General features: G+C 41.3%; 4 protein-coding genes and 1 long non-coding RNA gene across 7 annotated transcripts in view; 2 read left to right on the forward strand and 3 right to left on the reverse strand.

Annotated features, from left to right (window-relative positions):
• The first annotated feature begins 254 nt into the window (after positions 1-254).
• LOC105692286 (mitotic-spindle organizing protein 1-like) lies at positions 255-1,493 on the forward strand. The gene is made up of 2 exons (XM_012411374.3): positions 255-405; positions 531-1,493. Exons 1-2 carry the CDS (start codon positions 353-355, stop codon positions 796-798), a joined length of 321 nt encoding a protein of 106 aa, XP_012266797.2. The 5' UTR covers positions 255-352; the 3' UTR covers positions 799-1,493.
• Positions 842-2,468, reverse strand: LOC105692283 (LDLR chaperone boca). Its single transcript, XM_012411366.3, has 5 exons — positions 2,169-2,468; positions 1,967-2,041; positions 1,744-1,904; positions 1,512-1,656; positions 842-1,419 (listed from the first exon to the last, which is right to left on the reverse strand). Exons 1-5 carry the CDS (start codon positions 2,319-2,321, stop codon positions 1,342-1,344), a joined length of 612 nt encoding a protein of 203 aa, XP_012266789.2. The 5' UTR covers positions 2,322-2,468; the 3' UTR covers positions 842-1,341.
• Positions 2,469-2,516: 48 nt separating this feature from the next.
• LOC125499906 overlaps positions 2,517-13,783 on the forward strand; it is a 68,681-nt gene continuing 57,414 nt past the window's right edge. The window contains exons 1-2 of the long non-coding RNA XR_007276947.1: positions 2,517-2,729; positions 4,721-4,842. This is a non-coding gene — a long non-coding RNA (uncharacterized LOC125499906). The remainder of the gene's footprint in view (positions 2,730-4,720; positions 4,843-13,783) is intronic.
• LOC105692252 (dual specificity protein phosphatase CDC14A-like) lies at positions 2,756-5,645 on the reverse strand. Of its 2 annotated transcripts, XR_007276945.1 has the most exons (8): positions 5,352-5,645; positions 5,038-5,239; positions 4,701-4,948; positions 4,345-4,606; positions 4,109-4,238; positions 3,828-4,006; positions 3,359-3,709; positions 2,756-3,128 (listed from the first exon to the last, which is right to left on the reverse strand). XR_007276945.1 is itself a non-coding variant. In XM_048650065.1 (7 exons), exons 1-7 carry the CDS (start codon positions 5,356-5,358, stop codon positions 3,508-3,510), a joined length of 1,230 nt encoding a protein of 409 aa, XP_048506022.1. In that variant the 5' UTR covers positions 5,359-5,645; the 3' UTR covers positions 2,756-3,507. The 2 variants fall into 2 exon arrangements, 1 of the variants encoding a protein (XP_048506022.1); XM_048650065.1 differs by having other exon boundaries at positions 2,756-3,709.
• Positions 5,778-13,783, reverse strand: part of LOC105692365 (ras-responsive element-binding protein 1) — a 39,787-nt gene continuing 31,781 nt past the window's right edge. For both annotated transcript variants that reach the window (XM_048650062.1, XM_012411526.3), the window contains exons 4-5: positions 9,243-13,679; positions 5,778-9,122 (exon numbers count right to left, since the gene is read on the reverse strand). In XM_048650062.1, coding sequence (XP_048506019.1) covers positions 8,607-9,122; positions 9,243-13,679 — 4,953 coding nt within the window. In that variant the 3' untranslated portion in view covers positions 5,778-8,606. The remainder of the gene's footprint in view (positions 9,123-9,242; positions 13,680-13,783) is intronic.

The raw sequence follows: 13,783 nt of genomic DNA on the forward strand, positions 1-13,783 counted from the left end.
AACATTTTTGTCATATGCTGTATTCAGGCTATGGTCACTTCAGTAGAGAATAGGTTGAGTCTCTGGCAGATATCCCAACAGTACTGAGCATGTCAGAAGTTTGGCTAGACTAGACGAGTCACAGTGCCGAAATAAGATTGTCGCCCCTGAATTAGCAGATATTGGCCTCAATTGTATAAATTAATTTCAAATGTATTGTGCGACGAATCGGGCCTTCTCTACAAGTAATATAATCAATTTTCACACAATTATAAACCTCAAACCATTGGATGCTCACTACATTGTGTATCGACAAAGATATTATCCAGGCTAATAAGAAGATTTTGTACAGTTTCAGTCAATTTCTTGAATAATGCAAACAGCTTCTGGAAAGTTTAAAAAAAAATTTGATAAACTGGTACAGAGGTATTCATCTCATTGTACCAATAGATCTTGTGTAGACATGTGGAATAACACTTTTACTTATTTTTGCTATAAAAGTTTTCTAAAGCATCCATACACCTTTATTAATTGGAATTCAAATTTTTCAGTAAAACAGGAAATCGAGCCAGTATGCCGGAACCTGTGAATCACCAGGTGAATGCAGCTCGCAAGACATTCCTGACACTCCACCAAATATCAAAATTATTGAACACTAATCTCGACCCAGCCACGTTGAGTATTTGTGTAAGACTATGTGAGAATGGAGTGAACCCTCAGGCGTTGGCAACAGTGGTTAAAGAGTTGCAAAGAGAAGTTAAAGTCTTAGGGAATGCTCAGTCAGATTCTACTCCTGGAAAGACAAATTTTACTAAATAATTATAAGGCTCACAAATTTTCACTTGAGATTACCGAAGTCAAATATAATAAATCGATATTTATTTGATGAAAATTATCACATCAGATCTGTTTGGGTTAGATTTTGACATAGAATAAACACTGATGGTTTGAGTTTAGTATATCTATCATGTCATCTCTTGTCAGATCATTATGATCTCTCGCATCCTCATATCTTTCAAAATCATCAAGAAAGACGGATATGACGGAATCAAACATTAACAATTTTCGAATTGAGTCGTGTGCAACAAAGAGGAGGTTCAAATCCGCAGACTCAAAGTATAACACACGTAAGAACGGATGGTTAAGTACGAAATCTATACCGAAATACAAAAAATCGTGGAATGTAGAAAATACGAAAGTAAATATCAAAGTTCTCTTGAAAACAATTTATGTGCGAACATTTGCATCTTGGCAATAACATGAAACAACACTCGATGTTTCATAGATGCAATAATATGAATTTCAAGATTGGTATTTGATGATTATGAATAGTCAGATATCTCTTCATCACTTCACTGTATGTTATAACTCTTGCTTCGTATTATGCACCTTGGACTTGCCTTTCTTTGACTGCGATTTGGAATTATTTTCTTTACCACCCTACAGAGAGAAATTAGCATTAAATTTTCAATATTCATCATCTATCAGAGATTAATAAAACAATTTTCAAATGATGGACTAGATTTAAATACCTCTGCGTTATGTTTTCCATAAAAAGTTTGCCCTTCAAAAGTTATTTCCGAAAGCTCTGGCTGCTCCAAAAGAAAAACTTTAGCATCGATAACCTGAGCACCATCTCGAAACATGAAGATTGCTCGATTGTCATCAATCATATACCTAAAAAATATGACGTGATGTGAAATTATCGATCTAACATACTCGGCCAAATAAACTTCTGAATCAATTTTAAGATAATTGCCGCACCTTTCTGCGATTATGTGATTATTATGCAGGCCAGTTTGCCACAATTGTGTGATTGTCTCGGTTTGATCACGAGAAAATGTTTTTTTCAAACCTACAAACATCATCAATCCCTTGCCCTTCTTAGTAGCCTTGATGAGTTCATCTGGATTTCTGGTATCAAGCTAGATCAGATAAAATCTGTTTATTCCTAATCATTATAAGCAGTAATGGCACCTCTTCTTACCTTAGATAAATCAATCTTTGGACTGGGACGAAGATGTTCTGGTAATTCATCTGGTTCTAACGGGTCATCGCCTTCCTGTAGACAGTAAAGTAATGTGAACCAAAACGAAAATTCAATTGCAACATACCGTGAGACTATGCGATTCATTCGGCATAGAAGATCACAAAGGATTTGGAATTTTGCAAGTTCCAAACTAACTAACCTCCCACTGATCCAATAACCTTTCCATATCTGCATCTGTATAATCGCGGATATCCTTTTTGGCCCAACTTGGTTTTTCGCCGGATTTTGATTTGCTCGCATTAGTTGTTAAACAAAGTAAAATTATCAATCCCAAACCTAAGATACCCTTCATTTCCGAAACGTCAGTTTACTACTATCAGGTTCGGATGGCTCTGAGTACTTCACGATTTAACGTTTATACTGATTATAATGATCAATCGAAATAATCCACAGTTTAATTCCCTGCGAGAACTTGAATAAACAATGTTCTCTCTGTTTTTCGTAGGTTATGAATATGCCGACTCAATGCAGAATCACTGGAGGTAGAAATCTTCTGTGAAATTGCAACAGTGATCGCTAACGTCATCACTGAGCGAAAGTACAAACTAACTACCGAGAGCCTACTCTTTTTATGCAACAGAGGCTGCACTGCACAGTCGCGCAGTTATCTTGGTCGCGCTGAGGCTAATCGGTTGTTCAAATATTCGGTGTCTGATCTCCTTTGGAACAGAAATTACAACTTTCGACCAGATTGATAAAGGTAAAGTTCAAAATCTCAGCATAGTAACTCTGTGTCTCTTTCAGACAGCACTTTATTGATGTACCAAATGAAACAACAGGACTAATCAGTTACTTCTGACAACAAATATACACGTTCGTCACATCGTTTTTCACTACCTTCTTTGTATTTTTTTATTGGGTAAAGTAGACTGTGGCGTTGTTGTTAAATTGTTTCTCGACAATAACTGCAGAGAATTCATCGATATTTTATTCCGATTTATTTTTATCTCGTTAAGTAAATCTCCCTGTGTCATACTCTGCAGATTGTTACTGCCCGCTTTTGGTTTAAATTTCGTAGTATCCGTTGCCGCTCGTCGGCGCATCCCCGAAATTTGTTGAGACTTCGAAGATGCGTTTCCCTCAACAATGCGTAATTTACCTGAAAACAATCATAAAATCAAGAGGAGATGGAATGTCATTATTATCCACATGCCAAATGTCACCTTTTAAGCTTCGAATACCCCTATTATGGATTTCATACATTTATACACTATTTAATACACGCACCATTACGGTTTTATAGCATTTTGAAGCATAGTAAGTAATAGCTTCTCCTACCCTTATCGCTTTCAACTCTCTGTGTATTATCGAATCTCAATTTATTTATACCTAAAATTCCAGCCAAGTTTGGTTTTGTAGAACCATTGGAATGAATGTGTGATTTCTTCGGTTCTGTTAGAACAGCGGGTTGCTTCAAACCATTGTTTCCTAGAATATTTCCTGTCTACGTTAGTTCGTTACGATGAATGTTCATTCACCTAAAACCCCATTTGACCGAAATGCATTTGCACTAAATTAAATAATTGATTAAATGACTTGCTCAAGTTTTTATCGTAACGGATGGCGTCAAATCGCTTGTTATCCAAAGTCTGGTGGAATTTGTTTTCCATTTTATTAGCAATCGAATAAATTCCCCTCTCGTGATGCAATATCATGTCTCCGTCCCCATGATACTTCAACCTACCCCACGACGAAGTAAACATTATTGGTAATGTAAATTTCTTTCAAAACTCTTTCGCCTTCATTTTTTGGGGAATTTTACACATCTCACAAAAATATGATCGACCAATAAAAATACCTGTAATGTTGTCCATCTCGCCACAGTTCACTCTCCATGTCTTCGAGCCAAGCTTGTTGGTATCCAATAACAGATCCAGGCCGACATATTCTCAACCACGCGATTGCTTCTTTCGCTGACATTCGATAATGTTTTATCAAATAAGCTGCGATCAGAGATCCCGTTCTACCTAACCCAGCCTGACAATAATTTTTCTACTAGTTTATTCATTTTGAACACATACAAAATTTCAGCATCCTCGTCCCGGCGCGAAGGTGATAGAAATCAAAACAATTATTCACCTTACAGTGCACAGCGATGGGCCCGGTAGTCGATTCGGCCAATTGTAAAAAATGTTCAAGCACTCTTCTCGGAGGTACGCTTCCATCGGGCATGAACATATCGTAATGGGTGATTCCAGCTCTAGTAAATCTGCAACAAATTAAAGTTTGATTGGCTCATGGCGTCTAGAGTACGAAAGATCGAGTCTTATGGCGTAAAAACGTATCTCGAGGTCGATAAAATCTCATCCACAGACCTAGATGCGTCGTAAGATTTTTTATTAAGTCTGACGACGGCTGAAACTTTGTTTTTTTTAAAGTATTCGACGTAGTGTTCGGGGGGATGATGTACCGAACCGAGCTCTGTGCTCGGGCCAACGAATGCCAAAAACTTTTGTGGGACCATCCAGTTTAAATCTCCATTCCGCATTTGTTCATATCTCTCGTATTCGGCCAGATCGAAGTCTTCGAAATTGAAGAAACCGAACGCTGCTGCCTTATGAATAGCGTTTAGACAATCTGTGAGGGTGTCGGGATTAAATTGAAACATCGAAATCAAAAGATCAAATCCTGTTAAATAAACAAATTACAGTCAATGCGTCCTTATTTATACCTAGAAGCTTTATGTTATAGATGGAAACGCCCATCGAAGCATCTTGAAATGGTCGCAGTGGGTGTCCATCGGGTGTGACAAGTGGCTTGTAGGCTTCCTTCGGTGATTTTTTCAAGTACAAAATAGCGTACGAAGCGATCAGGTAAGCGGCATTTGCTCTTTTCTGTTGATTTTGCGAGGTGTAGTGAACAATTTGCTTCTGTTTGTTCGCTGAACTTTTTAATTTCTCATTTATTTTATAACAGTATCTGTTGAGCACATGTTTAGTATAAGACGATGAACAAATCTATCGAAAAATTTTAACGGCTAGTTATTCGAGACTGCGGTAGCTTCTTACTTGTAAAGACAGGCCAAATTCAATGGACCAAAATCGTTGTAAAAGTTATTATACACCAGTTCGTTGTCTATACTGAAGAAATGAATATTCGGTGTACTTCGCGCTTCTCTTCGACCCGCCGCCAACGTTGCGAAATAAAGTCTGTTTTTGATATACTCAGCCACGTAAATTACTTCTGGTTGACTGTAGACGATACTGCTTTCTTTGATATTCAATGAAAAACCACATGGCGATTAAACAAATTATTTCCAAGATAATTTCCCGTTGCTTTGTCTCTAACTCTGTACGAGAATTTCAGAGTACAAGGGGCTTACCCTCCATTTTCGAATCGGTCGTATTTGTCAGATTAAAAATATTCTAAAGGCTATAATACGGATGTAATAACCGACGAATGGATCAGCGCAAGTTAGGCGGAACGTCAAAAAAGAAAATTTATTTCAAATTTTTAGAGTTAAGTTATGTTTCGAAAATATCACGTTATGAACATATAATTTTAAAAAATTTTCCGAACAAAATCAAACATGGGTATAAATACGTATAATAAAATGAAAATACTATGATTTTGCGTGCCAAACCAGTGACTTCATTTTTGATCACACCGACGTGAGATTAGCCGATTATCTTTATATTCAATTTTTAATCGATTAATTATATTTTGGCGTTATATTCAACGAGGGTATATCTCTGCGAGTAGGGATGGAAGGTCGAGGAGGCAATGAAATTTTTTTCTTCCCAAAATTGTTGACAGTACATATCCGTATATTTGGCTAATAGTCAAACAAGAGAAAAAGTACAAGGCAATCATCTACAACAATAGTACAATGATAATTTCGAATTTTTATCAGAGAAAAATCGCACAAGCCACATACAGACATTTCAATAAATATAATTTTTGTTAATTGTGTTTTTTTTTTCGTTTTTATTTTTTATTATTACTTTCAAGTTTTAATTTAATGTAAGTACATACTATACTCAAGATATAACGTTCTTAAATACATACGTAGCGCGAGTGATATGTTGTATGTGTGGTAGCCGCATTTAAACTCGAGTTGAGAGATAAATTTCAAATCACTACTACATTCGTCAAACTATCGTTATATTGGTATGTATATATTATATAGGTATAGGGTCTTTAACCCGAACGCCATTAAAGAGCAGCCCTCGGGATAAAGTGTTGCGTACAACACCCCACAACACTTTACAGCCATGTCTAATGCAAACGGAATAAATATCTTAGGTCAAGAAGAAAGAGATGGACATGTTGATATTGGCTTAATAATAAATAACCTATTAACGTTAAATTTTAATAACTTTAAGTTATTCAGGCTGGAGGTTCGACCGTTCTGAATTTGCGAGTACAATAGTTCGTACGTCTCAATATACGGAATACGGGTCCTCGTAGTTAGCCTCTATTTGGTTCCATTGCATTTTAAATGCCACACATATATCTTCGGCATTTAAAATAGACTATCATTAATATTCACGTTATTATTGACGCTTAGACAATAAAATATATATATATGTAATATGTATATCGATTAAATGTGTTAAAATGATTTACTTATATTGCTCTTTAGTTTTAATCATATTTTTTTCTTGAAATTTTTCATTTTTTATCTCAATGCATGTGATTTTTTCTCTCTTTTCTCTTTAAATTTCGGTATAGTAATGATAATAATAATAATAATAATAATGATAATATTTTACTTTCTTTTTTTTTTTTAATGAAGATCATACTTCGTTGATTGCTTCGGGAATTTTTTTTAAAAATATTACGTCACATACACTAACTATATTTGACTTTTTTCTGTTAAATTAATTTAGAATCAGAAATCATATTTAAAATTGCTTTGTCTATACAACTATAATTAGAATAGTGCGACGGTCGAGTCGAAATAATAATAAAAAATAATAATCTGTATGAGATAATATCGAGAGTATACAACGTTCAACTAAAAAGTATTATCATATCCTATTACTGTGATAAACAAATCAAATATCTAACGTACATTACAATAAGAGGGACTTGCTTTGTCATTATATTTAATTTCATTTCTCATCAATATTTATATTAATAATATTATTAATAATTTTATCGTTACTATTATTATTAGAATTATTATTTAATAATTTTCACTAACGAAAATAAGCCAAGTCAATCCGATTCGATTTTCGAAGTTATCTTGGCTGGAAAGGCACTCTAAAATGCACCTACATACCTCGACGTATGTAGACGTCGATATGTTCGCTGACACTTAAGAAAAGAAAAAATATTTATAAAAAGGAGAAAAAAAAAAACAAAAAACCAAAAAAAAAAAAACAAACAAACTTAAATATGGCTTTCCTAATTCGTTGCTTAAAATTGTTTCTTTGGATCAAAACGTGGCTTAGCGATTCGCTGTGCAACGTCGACCGCCAATTCATATAATAATATGTATGTATAACTCAAAGTGAAACTAGAAAATTTCATTTGAATAATTTTGGTTGACGTTCCACGGCGACAAGACCACTGATTCCTAACAGACCTATACGCTAAATTAACCTTTCTTACAATATAAGTATAATGATATTCAGATATGTATAGAGATATTTTTTTTTTTCTTTTTTTTTCATCCAAGAATATTTATAAATCCATGTATTAATTGATTGATTGACGTAAGCACAACCGATCGCAAGAAACAATAGTTCCGCTTTTGTATATATATGGTCATTATTTCTCAACGATCTCTTAGGCCATACCATGAACGAGGCAGACCTTGGGTATCTTTAAACGAGTCCCCAAATAGTGGCACACTAATAGTTAATCGTAATTCAATAGCAGTGCAATAGTTAGTATTGGTATAATGTAGTATATATAGTATAATATATTTGTATAGAATACGCACGCTCTATTGTTACGTACATATGTATAATGCATATACAATATACCTATGTGTGTACGTGTATACTTATATATACATTCATATCGTATTGCGAAAACGGAGAATAAGAAAAAAAAAAAACAAATAATAATAACAACAACTGTACATAGAAAAGGTCTATTCATCAAGCCGCGCCGTAAAAGCGTTTTGTTAATTTGAATGAGGATCTTTTTTAATCATCTTATATAGGTCTTTTTTCGTTAATTATAGTTGTCAATTTCATTTTTCGTCTCGTGCCAACGATTAATTGAATTCGTACCTTTGCTGGACGTTCGAATTAATTTACCGAATTTGAACAGATCGCGTCCACCGTTCGATTCGTAATTAGAATTTTTCTCGTGGAAACGAAGTGATTAAATAAAATAAGAATAGGAGGATCGTAAATGTAATGTGGCCTAGTACAGCGTAAGCGAGTACAATCTAGGTATACGTATAAGGCACGATTGTGAATACGAACTAAAATTCAATGCTGCTCTTAGGTATATTTCACAGTCTAAATAATATTTAATATAAGTTACATACTCCGGTTAAAAGATAAGAGATAAGAACGAGAATACGAACAAGAAAAACGAGAGAGAAAAAGAGAGAGAAAGGGGGGAAAAATAGAGATTCGCATAACTACGGTGGAAAATACTCTATTCGTGTCCCCTAGGGTATACCGAGTAGTTTGGCCGCGTCGTCGGGTGTAGATTGCAGAACTTTGTCAATGATGGTTCTGTCTCTGATCCCCAATAGATTTGAAATCAAATCGTTCCCCTGATCTGCGCCTTCTACGTTATTGTTATTATTTTGAAGGTTCGCCAGCTTACCGGAAAGACTTGACAATTTTTCGTGCGTTCCAAATCGGACGGGAGTAGCGTCTCCCGGCACCGATGTAGGGGTCGACGTCATCTCTTGAGTTTTAACCGTGTTGTTATTGTTGTTGTTATTGTTATTGTTATTCATCGGTGGGGTTGGGGAGGCCTCCTCATCCCCACTGGTTCCCGTGTATATCGAAGAACCGACAGAGCCGTGCTTTTTGCGATGTCGCAGCATGCTGTGCTTTAGTGTGAATTTTCGTCGACAAATATCGCAGGTGAACGGTCTTTCGCCCGTATGGGTACGCATGTGCCGCCGGAGATCCTCGGCTGACCAAAAACGGCGCATACAAAAAGCGCAAACCACCTGAAACATGGGGAAAAAATTCACGTGGTTACGAAACAGCATGAGATCATTTTTGTTATTATTAATTCCGTGTTCGGTTTTTTTCGTCGATTTTCTATTTTCCTTCGGATAACAACTCACCTTTCTATTGGCGTAGTCGGGGAACTTGCCGCGCTGGCCTTCTCCGTCGTCACAGTGCTGTTGGGAATGCTGTTGTTGTTCCTCGGGGTGGGTTTCGGTTTCGGCCGCCATGTCCAAAGCACCCTTTACCAAAAGAAGTTCGTACTCCGACCTGTGGTCGAGTTTTATGTGCTCGAGGCAGTCCTGTCTTTCGGCGAAGCTGCCGTCACACAGATGACACTTGAAGGGCAGTTCGGACGAACAGGAGGACACGGTCGATCCGCACTCCGGAGAGGTCTTCGAGGATTGGGGTGTTTCAGTGCTGGTCGAAGAGTTGGGAGTAGCCTTGATACTGTCTTCAGGGATCGTCGGCGACGTGCGAGCGGGTTCTTCCACGCTCGACGAAGGACTTTCGTATCCACTCTGATCGTTCTGTTTCAAAGATTCGTTCGGACTGTTCTGGGATTCGCTTAGCGGGCTGTGCGACCTGGAACTCGGTCCGCAGGTCGTGTGTTTCGACGAAAGATGCTTCTTCAGGTTTCCCAAAGTCGAGAAAGTCGAACTCGGGCATTGGTTGCACTTGTAGGGTCTCTCTGGGACGTTTCTCATGGCAAAAGCGTTGCTGTTCGTCAGAGTGCTTGAGCTTTCGGGCGAAGACGATGCTCCGGCGGATTGCGACTGGCTGCTGGTACCGGCGTTTATATGTTTTCTCAATAAATGACGATCGCAGTTAGACTTGGTTGTGAACAGCAGTGGGCAGTAGGTGCATTTATATGGTTTTTGACCCGTGTGCGTCAAAATATGTCTCCTCAGGGAAGACGTCCACGGGAATTTCCTGTGGCAGTACGGACACGATACTCTGTTCGGCGCCAGGGAGTAAGCGGACTTCTTCTTCCCCGTAATCGACTCGGAGTTCCCGGAATCCGACTTCTCGTCACTACCCGAATTGTTTCCATCGCTCGTCGACGCGATCAGACCCTCCTCTTCGTCGCTCGTGTACTGCGGCTGAAATTGTTGGTACTGTTGCGAGGCGTTGTCCAATAACCTGGAAACGCTGGCGAGATCGACAACGCCGTCCTCTCCTTTCTCGATTTCTTCGTCGTCGTCCTCCTGCCCCTCGGCATCTAACTTCTTTTGTTCCTCGGAGAGATCCTCGTCCGGTTCCTCTTTGGCGTCTTTTTCCGACCTGTCGTCCGCGTTTTCCCCTGCGTAATTCTTCGAATCCTCGAATCGCTTCAGCCTCTCGAGATGCTGCTCTTGCAGCTGTATCAGGTAATCCTTTGAGAAATCGTTCACGTGTTGTTTCATGATATTTTCCTTCGTGAAATCGCAACGATTCTCGAGTTTTCCTCTGAGTAAACTCAACGGCCGCTGTTCGTCGTTTTGTGCTCGAGATTCCGAAGTTTCTTCTTCCAGGGGCTCCTCATCGATGACCAATTCTTCTTCGGAGTCGTTGTCCTCGGGTTTGTTGCCCTTCAATTGCTGAGCTAGAATCGCGTACTTGACCTGATCAGAGATCGAATGTTTACCGTAACCTTGCGTAGAGCTGGTGTGGTCAATTTTTGGCAAAATATTCGAATAGTGTTGCGAAATCGACTGGGAGACCGGTTGGTTCAGACTTTGCAGCAACGTTGGCGGATTGGCCGGTGGTCTTCCTCTGGTCGAGTGTCCGCCACGTTGTCTCTGACTCCAATGTTGAGGATGTTGTTGTTTTACGTGCCTTTCCATGTTGCTTCTGAGGGTGAACCTTGCCGAGCAATGTTCGCAGGCGAACGGTCGTTCCGTTCTGTACCTTCTTTGTTTTTGTTTCGGCATGAGCACCCCGTTTTTGATGACCATCTTGACGGAATTCGAGGACGGTGAGTTCTCGAGTTTTTCTCGAGAGCTCGATACTTTGGTCGACAACTTGGGGGACATGAGCTTCGGTGAATAATCGGCGTCTTCGCTGGCCGAGTGGCACGAAGCATCTTTGCTTTGTGCGAAAGGCGAACTGAACTCAGTTCTAGGTATTTGGGGCTCCACCAGGCTGCCGCCACTGCTGTGCTGCAGACTTCTGAAGAGTTCTTTTTGTAGTCTGTTTTTCATTACGAATTCTTGATTGAACAAATGCGGATTGAAAAGGTACGGCTGTATCAGACCGGCACCGATGCTACCGGGAAAGTTCCCAAAGTTTTGATAGAGTAGGGAAGCGTTCCGGTACATCGCCTCGAGCGACGTGGACTGAGGGTTGTGTCCACCCTTGAGCAGTGCCTGCGTCAGCAGTAGGTGATTCGTGGTGTTGTAGATCTCTTTCTCGGTAACGTGGGAATCGTCGTTTGCGATGTTGTTCGCTGGTTCGATATCGTTCACCTTTGACTTTTTACTGAGGTCCAACGCGTCCATGGATAAATCCAAGGGCGCTTCTTCGCCGGGGCTTTCCGGACCGCCGGATGTTCCCAGATCCATGGGAGCGTCCGAAAGCCTTTGGTGCATTACTGGTTTGGCTTCGCTGACTAGAGGTGATACGCTTTCGTCCGAGGAGTTGTCGTCCTGGTCGTCGCTGCTTTTGGGGAAATTCGGTTTCGCTACCAAATCTTGTGGCTTCTCGATGTCCATCATCGCCGCTCCCTCCGAATGCCTCTGGATCATGTCGAGTTGCGGGATGAGCGGCGTTCTGTGAAATATCTCCGGCGTGTCAAACGGATTCAGCTGAGGAGTGTGCCGTGCGATTATATCGTTTGGTTGTCGAAGTTTCGCCTCGTCGATTACCCTGATTTCTGATTTTCCTTCCGACGCGGCACTCGGTCTTTGCTGAACGATTTCGTCGCGTTCGGTCGGATACACGAGAATCCTACGTGTGTCTTCTCGCACGCCACGCGGCGGGGCTTCCCCGCTGTCATTCAGCGGATCTTCGCTCGGGTGGTATATGATCGAACGTTTTACGTCCTCCCGTGTGAGCTTGGCATGCCGATTTCTGAGGTGTCGCTCGCAGTTCGCTTTAGTCGTGAACGCGTAATTGCATAGTGAACATTCGTACGGGCGGTCACCGTTGTGCGATCTCAAATGCCTGACCAGAGCGGTTTTGTCCGTACTCGTGTAAGGGCACATGTTACAGGGGTACGGCGTACCCGGACCGACTCCCATGTGCGCGCGATTGTGTCCTTTGAGAGCTCGGAGATTTGGAAAAACGGCGGTGCACAGTCTGCAAGGAAATTCGCCGCGAAGTTTCATGCGACGAAACTCGGCCGAGAACGCGTCCTGAACTTCTTCGTCGTGAGTTTCTGCGGAGGTAGTCCCGGAGGATCCGGACGATCCGATGCTCGATCCGATCTTGATCACGTTGTCCGGAGTGCTGGCGTCGGACCGCGAGAAGTTCTGCAGAATCGGTTCGGACGTGCGCGACAAGATGCTCTGGATGTCCGCCAGATCCTTGCCCTCCTTGGCCTCGGCGAGTGCCGCTTTGTTCTGGAGATCGAGACCCGCGAAAAAGTCGTTTCTCGTCGATTGATCGTCGACGGAGTTTCGCGGCAGGGGATTTTGATTACCACAATCGGTTTCGTGCGAGTCCAGTGCCGTTCGGCAGGGGAACGCTCTGAGACATTTGCAGCATTGAAATCTGGCTACTTCTCCGGAGGCAGGTCGGTGAAGCGATTTTTCGCAAACCGCTCGAGCGATGGCGGGAAACTTCCCGGACGAAAAATCCACGAAGGTCAGATCCTCGAATCCGACGACGGAATTTCGAAGGTTTCTCGTTGGGCTATCGATCGAACGATCGGAATGATGACCCATGGAACGGTGGTGGTTGAGCACCCGATGATCGCTGAAGTTTAGGTTGCAGGTGTCGCATTTTGCCGGATAATTTGGGTGAGTGCATTCGAGGTGCGCCTCGAGGAGGCTGTTCGTCGCAAAGTCCTGTCTCCCGCAGACGGGGCAGCTGTGGGTCTTCTGTCTGTCAACCTGAGAATTCTTCATCTCCTGGACACCCCTCGAGTTGTTGTTCAACAAACTCTTGTGCTTCCGTTGGCCCTCCTGCAGTTGTTCCTCGACGCACTCGGGCGATTTTCTCTTCGCCACGTTGTTGTTGTTGTTGTTGTTGTTGTTGAACTCCTCCAGTCTCCGTCTCTTGGGTACGGGTCTCTCGGAGTCGCTGCTGCCCTCGGAATCCGTACAGCTGTTCGGCGAGCTGCCGCCGTGGGCAGTTCTGATGTGCCGGTGCATATTTCCGTTGGTAGTGAAGGCCAGTCCGCAGAGTCTGCACTTGAAGGGTCGCTCGCCAGAATGCACCAAGATGTGACGGTCCAAGGAACTAGCCGAGCTGAGTACCTTGCCGCAGACGCGACAAGAGCATTCGTCCTCCGCCGCACTTCCGTCGCTGCTGCGAGGAGAGTTGTGATCTCTTATGTGATTCGTCAGTTCTCTCGTATTAGGTAGAACCAGGGAACACGCCGGGCAAACGAGGGCCGAGCAGGATTGGTCAACCTTGAAGAAAAAAAACAAATAATATACCCTGCTCGTTAGCTGATGGATTGTTTTTCAGAGACATTCTCCACTGAATGAGAGAACGAGATAGAATAACCGCATTG

Source organism: Athalia rosae, chromosome 2, assembly GCF_917208135.1.
Source record: "Athalia rosae chromosome 2, iyAthRosa1.1, whole genome shotgun sequence".
Classification (NCBI taxonomy): Eukaryota; Metazoa; Arthropoda; class Insecta; order Hymenoptera; family Athaliidae; genus Athalia; species Athalia rosae.

Coding starts and splice junctions, on each gene's coding strand:
- LOC105692286 (XM_012411374.3), top strand. CDS start 353: ATGCAAACAGCTTCTGGAAAGTTTAAAAAAAAATTTGATAAACTGGTA. Junction 406..530: donor TTTGATAAACTGGTACAGAG/GTATTCATCTCA, acceptor CAAATTTTTCAG/TAAAACAGGAAATCGAGCCA.
- LOC105692252 (XM_048650065.1), bottom strand. Junction 4,607..4,700: donor CTATAACATAAAGCTTCTAG/GTATAAATAAGG, acceptor ACACCCTCACAG/ATTGTCTAAACGCTATTCAT. Junction 4,007..4,108: donor CCATCGCTGTGCACTGTAAG/GTGAATAATTGT, acceptor AATTATTGTCAG/GCTGGGTTAGGTAGAACGGG.
- LOC105692283 (XM_012411366.3), bottom strand. CDS start 2,321: ATGAAGGGTATCTTAGGTTTGGGATTGATAATTTTACTTTGTTTAACA. Junction 2,042..2,168: donor GGTTATTGGATCAGTGGGAG/GTTAGTTAGTTT, acceptor TACTGTCTACAG/GAAGGCGATGACCCGTTAGA. Junction 1,905..1,966: donor CAAAGATTGATTTATCTAAG/GTAAGAAGAGGT, acceptor TATCTGATCTAG/CTTGATACCAGAAATCCAGA.